The sequence below is a fragment of the Scomber scombrus genome, chromosome 11 (assembly GCF_963691925.1).
Source record: "Scomber scombrus chromosome 11, fScoSco1.1, whole genome shotgun sequence".
NCBI lineage: Eukaryota > Metazoa > Chordata > Actinopteri > Scombriformes > Scombridae > Scomber > Scomber scombrus.
The window spans coordinates 23,486,336-23,513,863 of record NC_084980.1 but is presented as its reverse complement, the minus strand read 5'-3'; the positions used below and the strand labels follow the sequence as shown (position 1 = coordinate 23,513,863).

The 27,528-nt window shown below is 40.7% G+C and overlaps 1 protein-coding gene across 5 annotated transcripts in view; it reads left to right on the top strand.

Annotated features, from left to right (window-relative positions):
- The window catches only part of LOC133990255 (partitioning defective 3 homolog), a 260,186-nt gene that overhangs the window by 136,596 nt on the left and 96,062 nt on the right, over positions 1-27,528 (top strand). For 2 of the 5 annotated variants that reach the window (XM_062428504.1, XM_062428502.1), the window contains exons 9-16: positions 239-654; positions 3,782-3,921; positions 4,476-4,604; positions 7,886-7,921; positions 11,130-11,177; positions 19,954-20,142; positions 21,137-21,307; positions 25,904-26,051. In XM_062428504.1, the coding sequence (XP_062284488.1) occupies positions 239-654; positions 3,782-3,921; positions 4,476-4,604; positions 7,886-7,921; positions 11,130-11,177; positions 19,954-20,142; positions 21,137-21,307; positions 25,904-26,051 (1,277 nt within the window). The remainder of the gene's footprint in view (positions 1-238; positions 655-3,781; positions 3,922-4,475; positions 4,605-7,885; positions 7,922-11,129; positions 11,178-19,953; positions 20,143-21,136; positions 21,308-25,903; positions 26,052-27,528) is intronic. The other 3 variants (XM_062428507.1, XM_062428506.1, XM_062428503.1) reach the window with 2 other exon arrangements.

The following is a 27,528-nucleotide window of genomic DNA, read 5'->3' as shown; positions in this document are numbered from 1 at the left end:
TGGATTTTATATATAAAGTTGTGTGTGTGTGAGAGCGAGAAAGAGAGAGAGAGAGAGTGGATGAGGCATTGGGTGGGTGGAGTGCTTCACAAGGCAAGTTTGAGCAGACAAGTATGAATGTATATGGTTGTTAACAATGATTCAGGAAGGTATTTAAAGCTACAACAGTTAGCACTCTCTTTCTCCATCCGCTTTTTAAATCTCTCCCTTAATCCCCCTCCTGTCGCTCCCTCCCCAGAGCCCAGAACATGTTCCGTCAGGCCATGCGCTCTCCAGTCATCATGTTCCACGTGGTGCCATCATCCATGAAGGCGCACTACGAGCAGCTGTCCCACGCCGAGAGGAACCCGGCGTACGCCTCGGGCCGTTTCAGCCCCGATTCCCTGTCCGGTAGCACCGTCTCCGGCATGGATCACACGCCGCAGAGGATGTCCCGACACGGTTCCCAATCGCACCCGCACGCTCATCTGCACCCTCATTCCCACACTCACCCAGATCAGGCTGAAGGCTACCCTCCTCTGACACACCCAGCGGTCTCTGCAGCCAAGCCTCCCACAGGTCAAACCCACTCGCCTCAGAGGGGGATGAACTCCACCTCGACGGGCGGATTTACCAAAAAGGTCGGGAGGAGGCTCAACATCCAGCTGAAAAAAGGTGAGGCGAAGAAAGGTCCCTGCAGAAACACATTTATACTCTGATCAAAGTGTGACAGAGAATTACTTTAGTGACTAGAAAGGCTTTGCACAGGTGAACCACTTAAACCAAAAGAAAAACACAACTTGTAGAGTCATTTCGGGGGCACAGAAAGCACACAGAGGTTGTGTGTTTTTTTTTTTATAAGAGCGCAAGATTTATAACAGTACCGTTTTTTGACAAGACTCAGCAACATGCAGCCAATTACTGGAGGAGGGATCAAGGAAACAGTGATGTAAGACAGTTTTTAGCAAGGTCGGTCACACTGCCGCTCTTAACTCACTCAAGCTTCAGTGCAGCTTGTGTTTCTCTCTCCGATTGAAGCCCATTATAGTCTAAAAGCACACTCTGGGAAGATGCTTAAATGTAGGAACACATTTGGAACTTCCATTATCAGAGAAGTTCTCGTATCGCTGTGGTGGAAAACCGACGTGATCGCAGTTCCTACATTATGTATGACATCACTTTATTTTCAAAGTATCATCTGATTGTATAATCTGTGAAAATCCCCCCTCATTTTTTTTTGTCCTTTCCTAGCCCTTCCACTCCAGCTGAATAAACAAGTAATTTCCCCATTCCTGGTATATTGGAAAAACAAGTGTAGAAACAGTTTGTTGAAAAATTGGTGCAAACACAGAAGCATGTAAAATATGAACGATGATGTAACATGCTTAAAAACAGCCAGTCGGTGATGAGTCCAATAAACAGTAAAGAATACCAGAGGTGGAAATACAGAACGACAGGGGGGGTGTTAGGAATACAACTTTGAGGAGATCTCCTCTGTGTTGTCTTTGACTGACAGCTGGCACAGGTGGTGCAAACCTCTGCCAACAGGATACCAGGTGTCGGTGCCAGGTCTCAGGGCCAGAGAGCTTGTTGCTAAGCAGCCGCTGGTCCCCGTGTGCTGTCAAATGCCACAGCAAAAAGTCTGACAGGGCTGCACCATATGCCCACTGAAGTCTTCACCCAAATGTGTTCCCTCTCTTGGGGCTGGAATCAAGCAAAAACATAAAATGTAAAAAAAAACACCCAGCTGGTTGTTGCATATTCCATCCTGGCTAATAGCCATTTCCACTTCATCCTCTATCAAAGTGTTTTCTCCTCTTTCTCACCTCTCTGCTTGGTTATAACCCTCAGTAAAACCCTACTTGTTGCGTATAATACGCCAAGAGATCTGTTGCATCCGCAGTCAAAGATCTTATCTTTTTCTCACCCCACCTTTTGTTTGCTTGACAGATCAGACACTCGCAGAGATTAACAGCAACTCCTAAGAGGCCGTTTGGCTCATCTGTTTTGTTTTGAGTAGCGACTTAAGCCCACAGCTTTGAGCGCAGATTAAACTCCCGCCTTGTTTATGGGCTTGAATCAGACACCAGCCTCCTCGCAAATCCCAGGGAGTATCAAAATCAATCAAAGAGTCCCATTCTGCACAGGAAATTGCTTAGGTATGTCTTAATCAAGCTAATGGGAGTTTTAAAGATCCTCCTCCCTGTTGAAAGCCGGGAACGCTACAGGAATTTACCGGTGAAAGTAATACCGCACCTCATCTGCCTGCGGGAAGTTGATTGGCTCATCAATGTCGGGGATTAGGTAGAGGATGTGAAACAGAATAGCTGTTCTGCTATTCTTTGAATCAGCTCAGTCAGACAAGCAGTGAGGATTAGGGCCAGTATTCTCATTCAGCACGGATGCTCATTATTGTTCTTTTTATTAACTTTGTTTTACAGACTGACAAACAGAGCTAGTTGTTCACAAAGCTCTCTAAAACACATACATGTGGTTACTTGATCAGAGTTGTCAGAGTGCAGGATTAGGCCAGAGGTAATGTTTCCAGAGGAGAGTGTTGATTATCAGCATGTTGACAATAACACACCTCAATTTCCTCCCTTTTTATAAGTGTAGATGGTGTAATGTTCTCACCACAGGTCCTATTTCAGTTTCTGGCTTCAATTTCATCTCAAGCAAAAGTATTAAAAGAGGCTTCAGGCTGAACTTCCTCACTGGCTCCATGTAATTGGATGTACTTATTACAAAGTCCAACTTTGAGATTTAAAAGCATTAAGATATCTTGCCTCACAATGTACCCCCACTTTAATTATTCCCTATAAACCTATATGAGCTCTGCTGACAGGATGCAAGATTTCTCTTCATTTCCTGTAAATAACTCGCCTCATAATAGAGGATTGTTTTTTCTGTTTAGGATTATTGATGATATGAGTTACAGGCTTGTGTTCCTAATGGGTAATAATGATGTGTTCAGGGGTTACAGGCAAAACTTGCAAATGTAATGCTCACAAAACAAAATCACATCTGCCCACATGCATGATTCATAAGCAGAGACAGATCAGAGAACATCTAAATATATTGTAAGTGCCCAATCACGACAGAAAATTGTTTGTGTGTGGTTAAGTTTTGTGAAGACTTCTACAAATATTTAGGTGAGGAGAGGAAGGAAAGACTTTAGTAAACAATGCAGCTTATGAGAAAGTTTCATCCATTTTGGATTCTCTTTTCTGTCAGATCAGACTGTCATGACCATTTTTAATCGGAATCGCAAAAGGAGTTCAACTTGATTTTTTTATAACAGTTGCTTCACTTATTAATAAAAACTTGGCCTTTGTAATCTAACACCACTGCTAGTACTGCTAATATTACATTTCATAAGTCTGTAATAATCCTCCTGATGTTAGCTTGCTTTATGTCAAGTGAGGCAGGCCACCTCCACTGTACAGCGCTGCAGGAAATGCTGGTTATGAATCTAATAAAAAACCGTGAGCCATTGATTGGCTTAATGACTTAAACGTTCCCATGTGTGGAGGATTATTATTTATGTGCCTGAAAAGCAGCTTTTCATTTCTGATCAAACACACACTTCACTCTTAAGATCTTAACCAAATGTTTCCCTCAACACCTCACTTATATTACTCAAACTTACATCATATCCCGGAAAACCATGCCAGCTGAAAATGAACTTATTCACAGTAGCTTGAGCCACGGGGCTGCAGAGGGAATAGAGGAGCTGCTGCTTTTTGCCTAAAGATAAAACCACATTCTATAAGACCTCCTCTCCCCATTTTTCATCCTGCAGGACCCGAGGGACTCGGCTTCAGTATAACGTCTCGAGACGTTCCCATAGGCGGCTCGGCACCCATCTACGTGAAGAACATCCTGCCTCGGGGAGCTGCCATCCAAGATGGCCGCCTGAAGGCAGGAGACAGGTTGCTGGAGGTGAGAGAGTAAAAGTGGTACTTTACACTGTAGTTCATATGTGTGCAGGAATTGATGTACTCATTTAGTCAAATTAATGAGGGTATTTGCATTGTGTCAGCTGGATAGCAGATGTGCACACTGGTGGTGTTGTATATTAGTTTCATACTAAGGTTCATATAATTTAGACATGTGAGTCACAGCATGAAAACAACACACTGATATGTTTAATCCATCAGAAACACCTTTCATCTGTTCAATTTAAAGTGCAATAAGTGGATTTCAGGTAACTGTTTTAAATGGAAATTGAGCATCCTGGAATGAAATCAGAGAGTTTGTTTTCATACATTTACAGCAAGTACAGAACAGCTTTTAAAGTTACGTCATCCCTCATTACAAACTAAGATTAGTCTTAATCTCTGAGGTTATTGCACAAAAGTTTAAAGCATTTGATACACATTTGTTAGGGTTAGGGTTTGTTATTTCCTCATTTTCAACTTTTTTAACAAACTGACTAGTTGTTTACATACTGTACTTTGACAGAAAATTAACAAATCCAACAATTTACCCTACAGGTAACAGGAGTGGACCTGAATGGGCGGACCCAGGAGGAGGTGGTGTCTCTGCTCAGGGCCACGCCCATGGGTGGGGCCGTGGGGCTGGTGGTCATGCGCCAGGAGGAAGCCTTCCTCTCCCGAGAAGTGGTACGTTTCCTCTGCTTCGCTCTCCACCTCTCTTGGAAACATCGCTTTTAACTCTTCATCCTGTCAACACATTTCACATCATGACATATATACAGTCCCCCATCCCGCATGGATAAGTATAGATTACGTGTGTGTGTGTGTGTGTGTGTGTGTGTGTGTGTGTGTGTGTGTGTGTGTGTGTGTGTGTGTGTGTGTGTGTGTGTGTGTGTGTGTGTGTGTGTGTGTGTGTGTGTGTGTGTGTGTGTGTGTGTGTGTGTGTGTGTGTGTGTGTGTGTGTGTGTGCTCGCTCATGAATACTGTACCTGCGAGAGAGTGTCTGCGTCTGTCACGAGTGCCGTTGATCCCCTCAGTGAGTGCCATGTTGTCGTCTCATTTCCCAGCTAAGACAACACGTTAGCCGAGCATGCAGATTGATCGTCCCGCTCCGTCGCTCCACTCCTCTCCATTATCAAGCTGCGGCTAGCCTGAGAGGAAACCTGTAGAGCTCAATCTTTTCACTTTATCTCTTTCACCCTCTCCTTTCCACTTCCTTTCACTCCATCTCTGTCTTTCTTTATCTGTCACCGTCCCCACTCCCCGCTCCTCTCTTTTCTCATTTGCCCATTTGCCGGTTCCCTTTTTCTTCCTCTCACTTTGTTAGGTAACCTTCTCCGTCTCTGTGTTTTCCATCTTTCTCTGCATCTTGCCTCAGAGCTGATTTTACTAGATTGATGGATGTGGGGATGAACAGACACACGCAGGGCCAGGTAGTAGGCAGAGAGTGAAAAAAAAAAACACACACTTGGCTTGAATATCAATCAGCCAGTATCCTCCATCCACACATCACAATACGAACGACTGTACTGCTGTCACTCTGGGCCGATGCCACTCACAGTTTATAACTCTAGTGATTCATGCAAACCGTCGTTACAGCTGTTTGCTTTTCTCAGGGTTGTGTTTTAACATGATGCCAGATGTTATACTTAATTATCATTGCACAAAACCAGGTTTGATGTGATGTACGTTTACATCTGGAGTTACCGCAATGTTATTTGATTCAGAAGTGAGCTCATAACGGCTGAGATGAAAACAAGCAACGGAACATCGAGGCTTAAGTGCTGCTTATTTATTTATTTATCTTACATGAGGGAAGTTTGAACAGTGCTGGCAGTTAGCGATCGATGTTTACTTCACAGCAGTAGTCAATGATTCCTTTTTTTTAAATCTCTCTTACTCCGATAACTTTAACATACACCCCATCGAATATCTACTTGAGTTATATCACCAAACTGCCCTTAAATCCCCCCCTCTCCGTTATCATAAAAATGGTCTCTCCCTGCACCCTCAGCAGTCACCGGGGCCATTAGAGGCAAAAGCAGCCATTTGCAAACAAGTAGTGTCAATCAAACGGCTGATTGGTGACAATTATCACAGCAAGGGATGCAGACGAGGCTATTGGCTGGCTGTCGCCACGGGTGAAGTTAGATGAGAGGAAGTGCCTCGCTGGTCGATACTCATCTTTGGATTAGAGTGGTGCTTTAAGTCTGGCTGACTCTGCGTACTTGGTAGTTAGATGGTAGAATTTATTTGATGTGTGGTTATCAGCTGTAGAGGCTGGAGAGGGTGATATAAAAGGGTTGAGATGGGACTCGAGGGAGATCAGGACCAGTGCACAAAATGAGCAGCTTCAGTCTTTATCCAAAGCTTTGGGGCTAGGCTTCACATTTTTCACGGGTTGTAGAGGAAGAGGAGACAATGCAACTGTCACATATATTATGCACCAATAAAATAATAAAATAGATGGTTAAATTAAGGCTTAAATAAAAAACTACACCTTTTCTTGGCACTGAAGTATTTAAGTGATTAAAAGTGTCAGTTACTAAGCTTTATATATTAAACTTAATGTAGTATATTGAAAGCATATTTAAAATAAAGTCACAGCTGTTGTGACATTTGGACAGGTGTCGCCTGCTGTTGCAGGTTAAAAAAACAGCTATTGGGCAAGCTGCACAACTAATTATGTCCCTTGTATGAAACTAAATTAATCTTGAAAATAACATGTTATAGTGAAATGTGTTATTGAGATAGAAAATGAAATGCCATGTGAACTGCTCAACTATTAATTCATTAAAATTAACCCCTCATTATTGGAGAACCAAGACCTAAAATCTCTGTCTGACCTTTATGATCTTATTTTTGAGTGATTTTCTAGTGTCTTTTTAGAAAAATATTATAATTGAACATTACCAGCTCAATTAAAATACAGGTTCAAGCAGAGCAGATTGCAGTAGCTCCTTTCAGCAATGCGTAGTGTTTACATGGAGTCCTGTCAGGCTGCATATAGCTCCGTTAAGCTCCACCAATTAGATGGTTGGGGCAGCCTGAAAGGCAAAACCCAGGGCAAAAAAGTCCAGCGGATCAACTCAATGGTCCTCATTTACTAATATAAGTGAATAGAAATGTTCTTACTGTGCGCACAAAATGAATGTACATGCAAAATTACCATCAAATTCATGACACGCACGTGCACACCGGCCAATTATGTTCTTACCACTGTGCGTATATTAGTGAATCAGAATTATTCTAAATTGACAGGCGCGTGACTGCTGGTAGAAATTAGCATACTACCAAGCCCCAGTTTCTCTAAATATGGAAAGCTCTGTAGGAGTAGTGTGGAGAGAGCTGTCACTCATAGAAAAGAGGGTGATGGTGAAAATGTGGAAAAACGTCACCGCTACTGAAAGGGAAACAGTATTTTTCAGAAGCAAGAGCCACAAAAGGGCAGATTGGGCTGGTTAACATGTCATTGTTAATCCTATAATATAGCCTGCAGACCTGTTGCACCACTAGCGTAACATTCGTAACAAAATAAGAAGTTGGTAAATGTGCAGATCTGTAGATTTGATCTAAATATACCTCCATTGCTGCGGAGGTCTGCATCGTGTTTAGTTTCTGTCTACAACAGGCCGCCCCTCCCTTTGCCACTACTGAACTGTCAGGTTGTGAGAAACACTGAACAGGCTGCAATTCAGATGTGTTTTCATATGGATTTCAGCACTTGGACAGTCAGGGGAAACTATTTAGAGATTCTTTAAGGAGTATCTTTTAAACTAACAACTCTCCCGCCTGCTGAGATTCATCATTTTATCCTGCATGCCCGTTTCTTCATCGCACAGCTTCTCACTCATCCATAAGTTTCCCCCTTCCATAACATCATATGTGTTCAAGTTCTTACTGTTATTGTCAATAAATATGTTTGCTTGATTACTTTTGGTTCTTCTGTCCCTCCCTGCATCCTCTAGAATGCCGAGCCTCAGATGCAATCCCCCAGAGATTTGGTAAGACTCCACCCCAACACTAGCCTGCGATTACACCCACTTCCCAAATCCACCTCCTCCTCGTTAACAGCTCCTACTCCTTCATTTAGCCCAGAACTCCCTTTTTACACGGATGTTATTCATCTCTGCGAGGAGAATACACAGACTTTTATCACCCAGTCGGGATAAAAAACAATGTTTTATGCATGCATTCGGGGTAGTAAACTAGCTGGTCAATCAAAGCTCAGTGCACTAGTCACGCATATAAATGTGAAACTAATTTTAATCCACATCCAGAGTTGCTCTTACAAATCACAATTTCATGGTTCATCTGTACGGCTGTGCTACAAAATAATTTGCTCCTTCACTCCGCACAGAGCTGTATTTGTCAGCGAAGGTGGAAACACATGGGAGTTTGCTTTATTTGTCGGATGTGGATAAGGTTGTCAGTGTGGCCTTCTTGCTGCAGACTCACTCTAATATGTGAGATGAATAATAAATGTTCTATTTATTTTGCAATTCACTTTATTGGGGAGAAAAATACCGACAGAGCTGGCAGCGGCTTTCTCAGTGCCAAATATGCACAGAAACTTTGACAGCTTCGACACACGACGGCCATCTGTGATAGAGGCACTTGACATATGTGACCTCATATATCATTCCCGTTAACTACCCAGGAGATAATGCAAATAAACAATCTTTGGATCCTGCCCTTCAGTGGAAGCAGATGTAGTTTTTTGTATGTTAGGATCTTTGTGTTTGACCGTTTACAGTACGGTCTCAGTGGCCTGAATGTTGCTCGTCACGCGTCTTAAAAAGGTTTTCCACCACAGCAGCTGTTAAAAGCTCATCTGTCTTAACTGCTCATATTAAAAGGCAATTCACATTTCCATAATTCTCCATTTCCATACCGAGCTTGAGTTGTAATTTTCAAAACCGCAGACTTAACGTTTCCACATCTGGCCTTACCTTCAGGTTATATCTGGCTGAGTGCAGGTAATTGGCTACGTTTGGAGTACCGCATTAGACGTGTAATTGGCCAGTTAATTTGATTGGCGGTCTCATCTGCCAGCTGTGTGTGCATGGTCCTCATCATAGTAGAACGTTACAGTAAGGACATGGTCGATTATGCGACTGCAGCTGGCACATCTCGCATCTGTGCTTAAATTCGGAAAAGACGGCGTGCATCGTTGCATCAGCAATACAATGAATACAGAGAAAGACAGCATGGAGTCGTCCTTCTACCTTAACTGCAGTTTAAGTGGGAATTGTTAGCACTGTGGTAAATGGCATATTTTTAGTTGTCCAGTTGAAAACAGCATTGTACTGAGCCATCCCAAAGGCTTAGTAGCAATGAGAATAACTGCATTTTTAATGTTTTGAATGACTTTATGCATAGTTATGTCTTTGTCTTCATTTGTTACTTAAGATTAGATAATATATACTTTATTGTCCTGCAAGGGAAATTTGTCTTGGGCTCCAATCCACTACCCATGTGTACTCAAAGAATGTAGATCAAACACACATTCAACATACAGTAATACAATGTGAATTAAAATCCAATAATTCAGCTTTCTGGTTGTTCATTGCTGTTTAGTAGATCATTTAGTGTGTAGTCAATTCCTGGCAATACTACCTCTGTAATCATTTCAGACAGCTGGATTTGGTTTTGACAAATAAGGTAAATCGTTGGTATCACTGTGAATGCAGACATAGACTAAAAACAGGTATATGTGCACTGTAGATAAAAAATATTGCCTCAGGCACCTTTTTAAGGGCTTAAGAAAAGGTTTAAGAAATGTTTCGTTTTCTGTTATTTGGATGTTTACCCCCTCCCAAAAAAAAAATCAATGCGACCACAGGAACAAGAGCTAGATTGAGGGAAATGCACCATGGTCATTTCTGTCTCCTCTCTCCCTCATATTGTCTTTTCTCACCTCCCTCTCTCCTTTCCTGCCTTCCGAACTCCACACATTCAGACGTGTGTCTCTTCTCCTCACCCTTTCCCAGAACATCGACAGGCATAATGGATTCAGTGCCTTTCTGATGCTATCTGTTGTCAGACGTCTCATTTTAAACATCTCGCTGCCAACAACAACAACAACAACAACAACAACAACAACAATAAGAACAGCAGCAGCAGCAGAGGCACTGTGATGGTGTACAGCTTTAGATGCAGGGTGTGCTTGTAAGAGAACAGAGCAGCTTTTAGTAGACATCATCTCTTTTCCAAGTAATAGATATCTTTTAAGTAGATGAAGGATGGAATGGATGTTGAGAGGGAGGGCAGCAACTAATGCCTTTTTTTCATTATTGAATAATATGTTGTTCTTTTTGTTTAATTGATTAATCTATAAAATGTTATCAAATTGATAAATTGACAGTCACAAGTAGTCCTTCCTTTTACAAATACATTTGTAATGCAGTTAACTTGTCACTCAGGCAGCTTGGATAGAGAATCAAAAGTTGGTGTAAAAGTTGGACGTGAAAAATAGTTTTGAAGAGGTGACGAGAGGCAAATGAATGCAGGTTTACAAGCACATGCTGCGTTGAATGCTTGTTAATGGAGCTTAAGAATATCTGTTGATTTTGCTCACTATAATGGTTTAATTCATTTAATTTTGCATCTCTTTCTTCGGTTAAGAAAAGTGCAATTAATAACACACAAAAAAATCTCAGAATATAATATGCAGAAGCTTTTAGGTTTGCTGGCACTCCAGCTGGGGTTTTTTTGAGGTTGGCATGGCATGACTCATCCTGTGAGAGAGAGAAAGAGAGAGAGCTCTATCGAGGGTTACATGGCAGACAAAATGCAACAACTGAAGTGGAAAAAGCACTCACTTCTTGAAATCGGTCCAATGACCCAAAAATCACCCACATTTTTTTTTAAAGCAGTCCACTAGAGGCTGTCATTAGCCGGGGTGACATTCTGGTGTGTTGAATCCTGCTTTCAAGCACATGGACTAAAACTGTCACTCATTCCCTGTTCTTGTTTTAGAGCATTACACCTACCCATTACTTAATTAGCTGTAAAATGTGTTTCTTTTCAACCCTGCTGCCATAACATTTACACCTTTGACCCTCATTATTAGACATTTGGGCACTCCACTGTGTATTTTTGGCTCAGATGTCCCTCATCACATACCTGCACAAAGTCATTGTCAGTGGTGGTGTCAAAATATTCAGGGGCTCTTGTGTCTAACCTGTTGCCTTTGACTGCTCCCTTTAGCATCCAAGACAGCCTGTGACAAGTGGAAAACCCCATTGGCTGATTGAGGTAACTGCTGCATGACATCACCAGCTTGGGTCATTATGCTGTATAGGGAGAAAGGCATCGAAGGCAAATGAGATACTTTGGGTGGCTGCACAAATAGACTGGGAGTCATTTAAGCAACTCAGTGCTTTACCAATGATGTGTAGAAACAAAACACTTTGAGTTCTCGCTGTTTCTCATCAGCTTTACCTTCAATTCCCCTCAAATTTCATTGTACTTCTCTTGTATCCGTCTTTGTTACCTCTCTCCATCTCTTCTATTTCACTCCATTCTCCCTCTCTTCCCCTCTCTTTCTCTCACACACACACTTAAGACACACTTTAAGAAGCAAATCCTCTTTCCCCACACCTGGCCTCTACAATAGAGCACTGATCAAAGGCATCCGTCTTTACATGCCTGCCCTGATAGGTCCATAATGGGTCCATAACGTGAACATTCGGCTTCATTGTTTACGCCATTAGTCACACACAGGCTTATGGAAAATTACTGCTACGCTATATTGAAAAGCCATCAGCAGCCACAGCAGTAGTAATAATGCAGCAACAGTGTGCCAAGATGCTATCTATCACACGTACATGTTTCCCTCTCTTCTCTCAACACAAAGCTGTTATGAAACGGCAATCTGTTAGCACGTTCGTGGTGTAATGATGTAGCTTTTCTTGACGGTATGATACAGCAATCAGCATAGCAGAACATGTGTTGGCTGCTCATGACACATCATAAATATTACATAGAGAATGACGGTGTATTATCTAAACAATATGTCATTAAAATGTCTTTTTAATAGCTCAATAGGTTTAGTGGCATCATGTAAAGTGACATGGTCAGTGTATAACTTGTCACAACTATTTTGAATACAACAAACACAAATGAAACAGCATAACCACTGCATTAATAAAACAGCATAACACAGTCAGTGCAAGATTGATTGTTTATCTAAATTAGCTAAACACAATATTGTCCATGCATGACTCATCATAGTTGTCGTCTTACATAATAAGACATAGACGGGCATATTATTCACTACTGCATAATTATCACATAATTAGAACTATTTTACTAACGTGCAGGGATGCCATATTTTACTCAATCATCAACACAGAAGCATTTCATATTAATAGCAATGAAAGATAGAAAAACAGTATTGACTGCAGAGCTGTATTCATCATTCATGTATCATCAAGGTTAAGAGGATGTATTTCAACAATTTTTTCATGAAAACAACTCAGTTCACAGATCAATGCTCCTCTCTGGTTAAAGGAGTCTAAGGAGTAAAAGGAGCTGCTGTATTTTGTTTTTTGTTGGAATAAAAATCTGTTGAATCCATAACCTTCATAGAAAATTAATGCTTAGCTCAGATTGTACAGTACTTCAGAGCAAAAGTAATGGTTTGCTTTGTTTTAATGCAAAAAAAGAAAAAAAAATCAAAACAATATTGACTGGAGTAGTGGTTATATCTATAAATCAAATCAGTAAAAGATTTACTCACAATACGCAGTTTCAATGACAAGCCTCCTTATCTACACACTAAGCATTTGAGTGTGTGAGTGTAGGTATTCTTTTACACATCTTTCATTGAACTCAGCTTGTAGATTAAGACAAAAGTGCCATTTTTATTTAATCTTATGTATATTAAATATTTTTTTTATCTTACTACTCCCTACTTTTTACTGCAGTACATTTCACATTTTCACATTTCTGACTTAAATGTGTGCTTTACTCTCCAGCACATTGACCTGACAGTCATAATTACCTGTTATTTTATCCACCAGTTTCCAAAGTACTTCAAAGTAGCTTCACCTCGACCAGCTACAACTCATTTTTATTCTTGATTGCATTTTATGTATTTTAACTACATTCAAATATATTTTGCTTGTAGTGTCACTTCTACTTGATTGAAGGATCTGAATAACTCCTCTATCACTTCTCCTGGTGCATAATAGCTTAGTGTCTTCACCACTAAGGTAACAATGAATCATTACTGAAGTTACATAACTTTGTATCATTATTAGCGCAATAGGATAGCTGCAGTGATGAATGGTTGCAGCTATATGGCAGCAGGCTCGATGCTGTTTCTGTGTTCTGTACCGGCCCGCCGGTGACACATACGAGTCAATCGGAGAGGGCCGTTCTACCACAGCACAGGCTCTCCGCTTTAATTAAAGTGATGTTTCAAGCTGCCACCTGGACCATATGCACACACACACACACACATACAACACACTACAGCCACCCTCCCAGTATACAATTACATAGACTACACTAGAAGTTTATACACGTTACTAACTCAAAAACACACAAGCCAAATGGAGCACTTCACACAAACACACACACATACACAACACCTCAGATGCATGCACCCCACTGCACATTCACACATAAGTATACTCACACGCTAGTGCACACACACGTGGAGTGACTGGGAGCAGCTGGTGGTGTAATTGCTTGGAGTTGGATGAGGTTATAAATGGTTTCTAGTGGGTTGTGGAGCTCTGAAGAGCAAGCCGCATAGAGTTTGACTTGTCCGAGAGGGAGAGAGAGAGTGAGTGCTAGAAAAGGGGGCAGCTGATTAGTTTTGGACTCTGAGTGAGAAGGGGATTATATGTGTGTGTGTACATGTGTGAGTGTGTATTGATCGATTCCCCCCCCCCGACATGCTATAGCTGGCATGTGTCAGTGGTGTGTGTGTGTGTGTGTGTGTGCAGCACAGCTACAGTGTATGAGGATGACATTTATGATGGGTATTCCTGCTTTATTGTGTGTTTTGTACTGACGCATATCTACCTATAGACGCATATACACCACCCTTCTCTCTCTCTCTCTCTTTCTATCACTCGCTCACTCTTTAACACACACACATACATATATACACACCTGCCATCCTCCTCCTCCTCCATGCTGTGCCAGTCTCAGCGCCGTCTATCGCACAGGTATTTGATATTCATAGTCTATCAGCATGGAGCTACAGCGAGACGTGTCAGAAAGAGAAAGAAGAGGAGAAAAAAAAGGGGAGGGGAGGACAAGTGAGGGTAAGTGAGGGGTAAAAAAAATAGACTGAGCTGTGAATAGAGGAAAAAAGAAAGGGAGGACAGCAGGGAAGAAAAAGCATCGAGATTTCCCGTCATTGGAACACAGGAATGTAGGTTTAACCATAAAAAAACCAACCACAGAATAAAAGTATGTGAGCAAGTGTGTCCACATACTTTTGACCGTATGTATAGACGGTGTAGATAAAAAGAAGTGAAACAGAGGAATAAAGACGGAGATATAGAAGGAGCAGGTGAGAATGGGAGTTAAATGTAGTTATAGAAAAGGGAGGGAGGAGTAGAGAGAGAGAGAGAGAAAGTATGAATAAAAAGAGATAGATCGTGGTACAGTAGGCAGCCAACAATGCTCTCCACGCCCGACTTCCTTCGACCAATTACACCCTTCACTGCCTCTTTCTCACCTCCCTCCCTCTCTTTCTCCCTGCTATCTTCCCCTCCCTCCTTCCCTCACTCACCCTCTCCTGATTTTAAAAAGAAAAAAAAAATCTCCCTCAAGATGCCGTCAAATCGACAGGTTTGCTTGGCCGAAGTTGAGCTCGCTGCCGACCCGCTAATCGTGTCAGGCACTGCAGTAGAGAGAGGTGTATGTATGCGGGGAGAATGAGAAGAAAGTGGAAATGAGTTTGATCTCTGTTAATGCTGAAGATTGACTCACTTGGTAGAATACAAAGAGGTGAAGGTCTAAGAGGCTCTGAGGGTGAGTGACATACACTAGATGTACAAAGCAGGGGAGGTGCGAGGGTGGGATGCAGATGAGAGGAAGGGAGGGAGCAAGAAAACAAATAGGGGAAAGGCTTGTGAAAGGAAAAGGGAGAAAAAGCAGGTGGCGCAGCATCCAGTCTAGTGTTGTCAGGCCTTTTGGGTGAAAGACTCTGTCCACCCTTAAAAGATAATAATGATACAAGGGTTACACCTCTTCTTATTTGTGTTCTTTCAACCAGAAAACAACAAAACTATGCATTACAGGAATACCTGAGTAACCGGATGCATACTATGAATACCACATATGTGCAACATCCCTGATTCGAGTCTGGCAAAGGACCTTTTTGCATGTCAAACCCATCGCTCTCTCCACTTGTTTCATGTTGGCTTCTTGGCCAATAACAGCCTCATAATAAAAAAAGTATGTGGGCAGGTGTGTCCACATACTTTTGACCGTCTATATAGACCATGTAGATGAAAATGGGTTAGAAAAAAGTAATATAGATGGAGATATAGAGGGAGCCAGTGAGAATGGGAGTTAAAAGGAGTCGTATAAAGGAAACAACGATCCAATAAAGGTAGAAACTGCCAAAAACTGTATTAAAAGCAACTTCTGATAAGGTGTGGGAGAAGCTCATCACTGTAACTGTTGCGGCTGGTTACGTTTATTCAGTTCCCTCCTCGTTTTCATCATCACCTAAACTACGTTGTAATACAGCCGAATGCACAACTCAGTCACTCTCATTTACATATTTTTCTGTTTCATTTGTCAGACAAGTTTAAAAAGCATAAAATACTGATTTGTCCTGTGCTGAGATGTCAATCAAATCACTATTTAATATCTACAGGAGAGAGTTCGAGGCCATTTCTGAACATTTTTTGTCTTCCAAAAGCTCTTTTTTCCCCTCATTCACAGGCAAGGAAACCTTTTTTCAGATTTATCCACTCTAGAGACTGTTGGCTATTCAAATGTAGCCAGCTTTGTGTGGGATATGACCTCAGAAAGAAATGTGAAGAAGGAGAAACTGAAAGAAGGCAGGAGATGGGAGAAGGAATATAGAGAGATGGCAGAAGCTAGAACAAGAAAATGAAGGTTAGAGAGGGGAGACTAGCACTGAATAAGAGGAAAATGAGCATGAGGGAGATGGATTTTTTTTTTTCAAGAGAATAGTAGAGAGAGATTTGCGAAAAAGGTAGGAGGTAGAGAAAGAAGAAGGTAGAGAGAGGGGAGGGTGAGAGATACAGACGTACAGTGAGAGAGGTGGCAGTGTCTGTCTCCTTTTGTGTTCCACATGGATTCATCCCTTTCTGTCGGCCTTTCATTCACACTCCCTCGCTCGCTCGCTCACACTGTCATTGTCATGCTCGCACACTCTCATTCTTTTCACCCTTTTCTTTTTCAGCTCCTCGCCTTTTCACCCTTGTGCTATTTGTCTCTGTCCCTCCCTCTTGTGCCAATCACTCTTCTCCCTCCTCTCACCTTCGCTCAACTCTGCTTACTTTGTGCTTTCTTTTCCTCCTCTATGTGCCTTTGCTTTATTTATTTTAACCCTCTGGCTTTCCTCCTTCCTGCCTCCGAGCTCATCAGTCAGATCCTTTATTTATCTCTGGAAATGTCAGATAAGGTATATTTAACGGTGGAGCTGAAAATCAAATCTGGATTTAATTTAACTTTTCTTTCTTGCTATTTAAATTGTGTGTTCTATAAATTAATCTCCAAGTCTATATTGATTGTCTATATGATATTCATTACTTAAGAAATTAAACATAAACATATATTTTGTGGCAAGACAATCTGATATAATGGTGTAGTTGCTGTAGCCTGTTAGCTACTTTTCTAGCTAATTTACCAAATGTAGCCCACATTTACTAATCGTGCCCATTTATGACAATATCAAAGGGTTGAACCACAGTTACACACTATGACAATAATGATAAACTTAAGTTAAGTCATGTCTGACCAAAGATATACACTTCAGCTGCTTGAGCTAACGTTAGCTTCACAGACCGACAGGACTAGTTACTTCACAGCTCTGTAAAGTGGACATCTCAATTCAGAGCTTTTAAAGTAATACACTTCAAACAATGCTAGATGCCACTAAATCCTACACACTGCTCCTTTAATATATTTTAAATATTGCACATTAGCTCCTTTAGCTAACGTAAGCTGCACATACTGACAGGCTGAGCTTCTTTTTTTTTTTTTTTTTTACAGTGGACATCCACATTCAACCTTAAACTTTCAGACAGTAAAATGTGTTTAAAAGTGAAACTGCAAAAATGTAACTACAGTTTACTGTCTTAAAATTGTCCATCATACTCAAAAACAGCAGCGCTAACTGCTAACTACAGTATTTATGTATTTATTACATGATGCGACCATCTATATTTAAGTGCTATGTTGGTCTTTTTTAACAGCATGAATACTCAATAACATTTCAAACATCAGACTGGTATGTGGTGTTTCTTGGCTGAGTGTAAATAGTACAGCACTGGCATGAAGAGATGCATATTAACGATGCACAATTTTCACTTGCAGTTTAGCCAACTCTCTGAATTAACGTAAATTAGCTCCAGCTGTGATAGTTGTAACTGAAATTGACAATCTCTAACTATACTTTCTTTAAACTTTCTCTAAAACTTGTTGCAGCGCTGATAATGTAAAAAAAATAAATAAATAAATGTGTTTTTTTTAACATTGAGATGACATCTTATCTGCTTTATTGATCACAATTATATTACTGAGTCGTAATAATTTCCTGTTGTCTATTTTTTTATTTTGAGTTTAAGAGGATTAAATCATTGTTAGTCACTTTTTAATTAGCATTTAATTTAATTCTGGGCCGAATGAATTAAATTTGAGGCAACAAACTAATTAAATTCCTGTTGTCTTATATGTTATCGTTCCTCTGCACTTCCCATAAGTTGTCTAGTATCAAATTGGATGTTTTTTCTTCTTTGTTCATTCATTTTTATTTTTTTATTTTGTCTCACATTTCCAGGTAGCATTCATTTCTCTTTCTGAAACATGCGGCCACCATGCTCATCATGCCATTCTCTCCCGTTATCTTCCCTTCTTCCTTCCATCTGTTCCCTTCCTTTCCCTCTTCCTCTATCCATCCTTGTTTTGCCCTCCTCCTCTTCCTCCTCTCTTGTCACTGCCTCCACCTCTTTCCCCATTTTGCCTCTCCGTTTCCACCAAGAGCAATTCCATCTCTCTCCCAGCAAACAAAGGGAGCTAATGACATGCTGACACCGAGCCCGATGATTGAATTCATTAGGCGTGCACAATAATTGCCAGGCGCGAGCGTGCACGCACCCATCTATTCAGAGGACAGCTGTCAAATAACAACCAAGAGAGAATAGCTTTTTATTGTTGAGCTGGAAAGAGAGAGGGGAGAATGAATATAGAGAACGAGTGAGAGTAGCACCTGTTGTGGAGGGGGAAAGAGAGAGAGAAAGAGAGAGAGAAAGAGAGCCCTCAGCATGTCAATTAGGCTGCTGTGTGCGTGCAGGGTTACTGTGAAGTTTAGTGTCTGTTTGACGCACTTTGCATCACGATCCAGGTGCATGACGTGTCGAGTTTGAGTCATTTGGAGTTTTTAGGGAGGTGTGTTGAGGCTAAATACAGACACAGATTAAAATGAGGTATGGTGAGAGCTGAAAGAGATATCGGATTTGGGTTTAGGCTCAACATTAAAACTACGACGACTATTGGGGTTAAGGTGAGGCTTGTAAAGGTGAGGGGTATCTCAGGTTATAAACAATAGGAAATCTAATGTAAATCATTTTAGCGAGAGTGACTGGCATTTTTAATTCAATCATAAGACATTGTGTCACATTTAGAGTTTGTGCTTTATTAAAATCAAGCAGTAGTCAAAAATCTACTTGTGATAGATATTGGATGGAATGGCTATGTTATTATAAAAGGCTTGTAACAGTGAGTAACAGTAAGCACTCAATAACACAACATAACCAACAGAAATGTGCTAACAGATGTACAAATATGGATTGATGCCCATTTTTTTTTACGAAGAAACAACTCTGTATTCCAGGTGTGGAAACACTTGTATAAATGCATGTCGTCTACCTGCAGATGCTTCACAGTAGAAAAAGCTCTGTAACTCTATTTGCTTTGCTTCGTGCGTTGCTTTTGTCAGATCCCACTGTGGCTTGGAAAGCTTTGACTGTGAAGCAGCTGCAGGTTAACAACACACAAAACACTTTTTGAGCAGGGAATGTTGTTTCAGTCTGTAAACTGACATTTTAACCTGCACATGATTTATCAAAAACATTACTAAACATTCATGTAAACCTTTATGCAGGCAATGAGGCCCACGAATTCAGCAATCTCGGCGAAGACTAGTTTCAGCCTAACACATCAGGAACAAACAACACACACTGAAGGAGTGTCATGTGTTAATGAGTTTCTTTTGTCGCTGTCTATTATCCATGGATTCACTCATTCCTTTAACCACCAGCACAGAAAACCAAAGCCAACAACACATCAAAACCTCATTCCTATAAAAGAAAATCCTGTTCTAATTTGAGACTCACACTTCCTAAAAGTTATTAAGACCAGCCTGAATGCTTTAGTATTGATGAACTAGAGCCTTGTGGTTTGATTAAAGAAGATAAATCCCTCTCTGCTCATACTAAGTATCCAATGTAACATCTACGAGTGCAAGTCTAATACTAATATATCTGATGCAGCTAATGAACTTGCTCTCTGATTTGCCTCCTTGCTATCTTCACTGCATTTTTCATTAAACCTGAAGTGCCAAAATAAATGTCCTTTTAACTTCGGCCCTTGGCTAAGCCACAGGAACATGATGAAAGCATGGGAATGCATAAGTGGCTTCTGAATTACTGCTTAAAGCTGGAATAAACACAGATATTTGTTGCTTTGTGTAAATAAATATGCATCATAGCGCATAAGCATGTAAATATTTACGCATGTTCTGTTGTTGTTACTATCTAGGTCAGTTTTGAAGTCAGTTTCTGTCTTGTTTTTCCCCCACCTCTTACAGAAGACAGAAGAGGATGACTTGGTCCTCACTCCAGATGGGACCAGGGAGTTTCTGACATTTGAGATCCCCCTCAGTGACTCGGGTTCAGCTGGTTTAGGCGTCAGTGTTAAAGGCAACCGCTCCAAGGAGAACCACGCTGACCTGGGCATCTTTGTCAAATCCATCATTAATGGAGGAGCAGCCTGCAAGGTACGATACCTCCTGCTGTAATTAATGGAGAGTTTGAGTGGAAATAAAAGAGATGGGTCTAAGCATCGGTTCATCTGCAAACATTTTAATTAAATTAACTTCCAGAACCAGTATTATAGTAAATGGACTGCACTTACCTTGTGCCTTTTTAGTCTTCCGACCACATTCCTCCCATTCACGCACCAATGGCTGCAAGCTACCACAGGTGCAGCCATCAGGAGTAATTTGGGGTTCAGTATCTTGCCCAAGAACACTTCAACATGTGTATTGGAAGAGCCGGGAATCGAACCGCCAATTTTCTGATTAGTGGACGACCCGCTCTTCTTCCTGAGCCACAGCTGCCACTTATCTCTTTGGCATTAGAGTGTAACTTTTTGACAGACTTCCTCTATAAAAATCTAAAACACTGACCTGCGCACACACACACACACACTTCCATAGCTTTACATTTGGTCTTTAAAAAGGTCATATAACACATTAAACTTCGCTCTCTGGCTGCATCAGGCCCAGTTTTTTTATCTTCTGGTCACCCATTCAATTCCCTCCGAATGCTTCTGGCAGAGGAAGTGTAATAAAAACACATTTCTCTATCTTGACAACTATGAAGAAAAGCTTCATTTGTGATAAAAATCTATGAACATAAAACGTCCTATTTTCTGTTGCAGTCTGTTGTGCTGCAGTCAATTTCAGGAGTCTTTCAGCTTGATTGTTTTTCATACAAACAAGCCTGTGTTGACAACACATGATAATGGACTTAAAAGCACACTTCTCTGTTAAAGATTAGATCATGTCTGGAAACAGGATACACTCTGAGAGTCTGAGACTGTTATTCTTGTGATTAGATAACGGTTATTGTTAAGTGGGAGATGCTACTCTTTTTTTAAATGGCATAGCTTGTCCTGTTTGAAAATCAATGCGTGCTTTTTTAGTTCTTTTATCAGTTTAAACAACAAAAGACTGACTTTTTTATGTTTAATTTCTCATGCACCAACAGGACGGACGGCTACGTGTGAATGACCAGTTGATTGCCGTCAATGGAGAATCGCTATTGGGCAAAACCAACCAGGACGCCATGGAGACGCTACGCAAGTCAATGTCAACAGAAGGCAACAAGCGAGGGATGATCCAGCTCATCGTGGCCAGACGGGTGGCCAAAAGAAATGAAGTAAGGAAAATTTGGGTTAATACAGCAGTGAGTAACTCTCATTTCCACCATGCCTAATGTTTTCATCTCTGTATTTATAGTTCAGACACCACATCAGTACTTATCATGTAGGCGTTGTGCTGCATGTGTGTAAGAAAATGTAATGAATTACACAGCACAAGTGTAAAATGCTTAATTAGAATGAGGTCAGTATCGAATTATTGTAGCACATTTAAGCGTAATGTTTCTTTTTTTCTTATTTACTCTGACTGAGAACATATGACTGTGTTTGCAGCAGCAGCAGCAGCATACTGCTTCACACTCAAGTTTCACAAGTTCACACCTCAGAGTTGCACATTACAGCTGCTGTGCTGGACTGTTGACTGGTGACCCCTGGGCGGTTCCAGTGGGGATTACTTGAGGGGGGAAACACGCTGCACAAGGACATGTTAGCAGTAGTTATTGAGTAAAGTGGTTAGGTCATTTTCATTCATGGCTACTTCTCAGACTTGACAGCTGCATCTTAACTTAAGTGGATCTTAACTAGCATTTCAGTGTCCTGTGACCACTGCTGCCTCAAAAATCTAGTTTAACATCACAATTTCAGGGTGAAATATACAGTATGAGTTCCAGGTTTGGTTAAAAATGGTTTCATCCTGTCTGCTCAGTGTAGAATTATCATTACAAATATGACATCTATGATTTAATAATGATCCTCTTATCCAGCTTTTTGGTTATTTGTGACCTCACCAAGATCAAAGTGGTTGGAATTATAGTTGAGGCATGCACATCCTGCAAAAACTGACCTCATCTGACATCACTGTGCTAAATGAAGACTCTTGTGTAGAGATAGTGTCAGTAGGAAACACTTGAATAAGACGCTTCCTTTGATAAATGTTAAACACAACACAACGCAAATCACTGGGGAATGCACTTATGATCAGAATTGTTTCATAAAATAAAAGTAGTCAGTCATAGTAGTTCACCAACCCCTCCCTCACATGCACACTCACCTCCCTTGAGACAGCTATAGGGGGAAGAAAAAAAAACCCCAAAAACATGGCTGTGAACTGAGCTACACAATTTTTTTCTCACCCTCAATGTCATGTTTTTACATTCTCTGTGCACCTTGGCCTGTCGCCTGCTTGAAAGCCGAGGCTGAGGCTGTGTGTTGCACCACCGCTGTGTGTCTGCGTATGTGTGTGTGCGTGTGTACGTGCACGTCAGCGCCTCTGGCACTGCTTGGCTTCCTTGCTCTCCTTTTCCAACCTGGTGTGTCAAAGTTTTGATTTCCCCTCGGTCCGTCTGGTAATTGAAAGCAGAGGCTAAGCCTGAAGGTGTGTTTTGTGTTGTGTGTGTGTCTGAGTGTGTACACGAGCACATCACTGTATCTTCTTCTGAACACGTATATGTGTGTTTTTTGTGCTTTTGTGCTACCTGTTTATGCATGTATGCATTTTATTTTCAAGGATCTTTCTGTGTGTTCGTTTTGTGAACAGATGCCCTGTGTGTGTGTGTGTGTGTGTGTGTGTGTGTGTGTGTGTGTGTGTGTGTGTGTGTGTGTGTGTGTGTGTGTGTGTGTGTGTGTGTGTGTGTGTGTGTGTGTGTGTGTGTGTGTGTGTGTGTGTGTGTGTGTGTGTGTGTGTGTGTATTTTGCGGACACGTCAAGGCAGTGAGACTTCACAGAGAGCATGGTGGTTGAATAAAATTCGAGCATTGGGAGTCTCGTCAATCTCTGCTTCACATGCAGAGCCAGAGGCATGGCCTGAGGCTGTCCAAGTTTCTGGCTATTTATAAGAAATAGTGTCCAAAGCACTCAAAGAGGAGGAAAACAACAATTTAATACACTCAAACTCATAGAGATCGCTCCAAGTTGATTTAGATCGTCCCTATAGAGTCACTATAGATTGCTAATATCTCATAACCAGCTGTCCGTCAAATATTAGTTAAAATCAAATAATACCTAATTACTATATGACAAAAACTGCAGCGCTTTTTGAAATTCACTGACATATGGGATCAAATAATCTTGTATTTACTTTTCTGCCCAAGTCTCCATCCCCATGACAGCCAATCTCAAATCAATCTTGAATGTTTGCCGTTGAATAAATCACAAGCCCAACCGCTCCCGTTCCTTCCTGCATCCCCATAGAAACACAGAAACCCAGAGCAGCTGACTTCCTCATCACTGTTTGGCACCCGGCGGGATCGAGACCTTCCCAGAGCTCAATTATCAGCCTGAATATGCAATGAGCTGCAGTGCGATTTGTTGATGCGCCCTCAGTATGGCGAATCCCCTCGGCTATTACCGAGGCGCTTCACCTCGGCCCCTCAGCCCGGCCAATTCATTTACTATCTCATTTAAAGTCAAGAGCAGCTGCATGCCAACAGTCAAAGCACCATATGGCGACCTCAGAAATTAGTTTGTTTCCGTGGTTGATTTGATGCATCGGTGCGGAGCTTCTTTTCGCCCTAATTGAAACCGTTTAATTTGTCGAGTAAATGCCCTGATTTCTTTTTCACCTGTAGTTAATGATTAAAAAAAAACTGTTAAATATGAAAGAATTTAAATAAGATGTGTTTATCAGAAGTTATTGATAAACTTTATTGTTAAAGGCAGAAGAAAGTCTGCACACTGTAGCTCCCAATGTAAGTATAGTTTAAATGTGATATTAAGAGTGATGATTTAGTTATTCTGTCCAGTGCCTGGTTTTTTGGTCATGTATTTATTTGTTAATACATTATAGGTTTGATCTCATTTAAATCATAAGTGTGCTGGACGTTACACTGTTTTCCAGTGCAGCAGTTTGAGTGCCTAGTCCATTTCTTTACTTAGTTTCATACTTCGACTCCGCTACAATTTTGAGGGAAAAATTGTACTTCTTACTGCAGTACATTTGTTTGATCTTGCAGATTAATATTTCCTAAATCCTCCTCCTCCTCTGAGTCCATATTTCCCCAGTGCAACCCCCATATTCCTAAAAAAATATTTGACTAGACACATGAGAAATGTTCTTTTTACAGTGGTCTAAATGTTGTTTGTATGGTGATGCACCACCATCATCATAAGTAGGCTACTTCTACAGCTTTATTGATACACAACAACATCTTAAGGATAATACTCTTGTACTTTAATGTGTTAATGGATGCAGGGCTTTTAACTTTTAGTTCTTTTAACATTGTGGTATTGATGCTTTTATGGTATTTAAGTTATGGATCTGAGCACTTCTACCACTGAAGAAAGCTCATTTGTGGTTGTTCAGGAAGTAAAAAATATCGATCCCACTTATAGTCTGGATATTTAAAGCGGCCCTCAAGTCACAGACCCACTTTGTTACACTTCACACTTCTGCCAGCCTCGTAATGTCCCCACATATGTATTCTCCTGTAAACTGGACCTGTTTGTTTACATCAGAAGCTGCTCGGCAATGGTTATTATAGCACCTCAACCATTTAGTGAGCTTAAAGGATCATTGGGCAAAGGCCCTTCTGCCAAAATCGAATCCCTGCCTAGCTAGTTATACTCATTGATTGGGGTAATTTGGCTCCGGTATTGACTCCAGTGTGATAGTGTTATCGCTCGTTATGCGATACCGGCGATGATGGTAATCCTTATGGCAAGAGCTGTCATCAGTTTCAGCAATGAATGCAGAAACCATAGCGAATCAATACAGTCAATGATCCAGTGGACGAACTATGAGGGCAAAGATGCACACACACACACACACAGACACATGCCCTTTCTCAGGGTTGTGTGTGTATGGGTGTCAGGGCCAGCAAATAGTCTATTTGTCCGGCAAACAAGAGAGTGTCATCATGAGTCCTGAGGGGAAATGTCAAGATGCTAGCGGGGGAACGCTAGCTCGCTAACAGCCTGTGGCTTAACGTCATATTGGAAATCCATGCTTATTTATACAAGTTATCACACTGCTAACATTAGCATGGAGAGCTTTGGCCCCTTTTTCCATCCATTATTGTTTGGCAAATGTTAGCATGGACTGTTCCCTTCAGCTCCACCGTCTGACATTTATTTAGTATTTTAACCCTTACATTCTGTTAATTTTTTACATTTTAGAGAAGAAAAAACACCTTAAAAACTCTTTTTTCTTTTAACCAGAAATGTGATGACTTATCCTCACATGACCCAAAATATACAAAAAATGGAAATGAAAATGTTTTTGTACAGCTGATACACATTTTGGTTGAGCATTAGACTCAACAAAAAGTGTAAAAACTAAGGATTAAACTCTCTCTGTTCTTTGAAAGCGTCATTAAGGATTAATCACCAGTTAATTAATGACTGATGAGGTATTCATGAATGATTTGAGGTACAGAATTTATGTATATTGAGAGGCTACTGTGAAACAATATGTAATGGTTACATGCTTATATTAAAAGTTATGTTAAAAGTTTCAACTGAAATATCAGATATAATTAAAGTTAGTAGCAGTAAATATACACATATATAAAGTAGTATTATTTACATTATGTAACAGGTATAATCAGAACATTTACACCATGAAACAGATGACAAATTAAGTATAAACAAGTCAATATAATAATAATAATAATAATAATAATAATAATAATTCCAATACCACCTTCTTCCTCACTCAGGAAACAGGCAGCCCGCTGGGACCTCAGCAGACTATGAACAATTCTCTGGACGACCACGAGCGCCGGATCTCCCACTCCCTGTATGGTGGCCTGGAGGGTCTTGATGACAATTTGATGCCACGACAAGGAATGATTCCACGCACAATAGGTAAGACCTATCTTTTTTCTTTTTAAAAAAAAAATAAATATACATCTTCCTCTTCCTTTTGTCTTGTGTTCCAGGGTTATTATAGTTTAGATTTTTTAATTAGTTTTTATTTAATTTAGTTATTCAGTTTGATTTTCTATTTTAGTTTTTCAGGTATTAGGAGGAAAGCTTTGATTTGTAAAGGCTGAAAAGGATGAAATAATGCTGACACTGAGGTAAAGTTTGCTGTTTGTGGTGCAGCTGTCTGACTGTGAGCTTGCGTTAGCTGTCTCCTGCTTCTCTGTGAGAGCTTCGAAGGGGGACTTTCACATCAGTGGGATTTTTCCCACCATGTTGTGTTTTAATGCGCTGGATATTTTTTGGTGAAACTCAATAAAACCAAAAAAATAAATAAATAAAAAAGTCTTAATACAGTAGTCATATTCTCCTGTTGGGTTTCTGTAAGTGTATGTTTTCCTGGGAAATATGAGCTGACCTACCAGGTTTTTTCATCACAGCGTACAGGAAAATGTCAGAGAGAGAGAGAGAGATGGAAAAACGGCCTCTCAACAGTTTATTGCTGCAGAATCCCTGCAAGTGTTGCATTCTAATTTTTTGTATGTTTGTTAGTTTCTTCTCTTATAAGCTTTGTTTTCGAGATGACCAAATCTGTCACTGCTTATACCGGCTCAGAGCTGGTTTGGACGTGAGCGTGAGCGTGTGTTGGACTGGAGTGCCACAGATTATCAAGCATATTTGTATCTCTTTGTGTGAGAGCTTTGCACGCATCTGTACAGGGTTGCATGTGTGTAGAATTTGAATGATTGATGGACGGGTGGTGAAGTTTCTCTGTATCAAGTAAAGGTTTCTGTACACCAGATGGTTTAACCGCTCAGCTTGCCTTTGTTAAGTTCAAGAAAGAACAAAATAACCCAACTGTCTTTGTAGCTTTTGTTCTCTGCAGTTGTTTCTTTGCTTTTTTGCATTTTATCAAAAGTCCACAAGTAATTCAGTGGAGAGGTAAACATATTAGAGAAGTTAGTACACCAACTTTTAAACTGTTTTTTTAAATGAGCTCCTACCAACTCTACCTCATTAATCAATGCAACACGATGTGAACGTGTGAACTCCGTTATCCTTTCATGCAAATTGGCTGACATTGACACTGTTAACTGTGTAAACAAAAACAACAAAAAAAAGAAGTGTGAGTTATGATTGACAGTGAAAGTGTTAATAGGTGAAGCTCCAGCATGCTGCCACTGTAGCTGCCTTCATCCATGCTTAACAAACAGTGAAGACTTATAATGAGCGTGCAGGGTCGGGAGTGAAATCACAAGGCGGATACACGGGAGATGCAGCAGTTGTCTGCTCAACAGCAGCAAACAAGATCATTGTCACTAAGCCAACCAGCCGAGGTGATGTCTGTATCTAAAGGTCCAGTGCTTTTATTACAGCTACACTTGAAAGTGCTGTGTTAAGGCAGTAAATACATAAAATT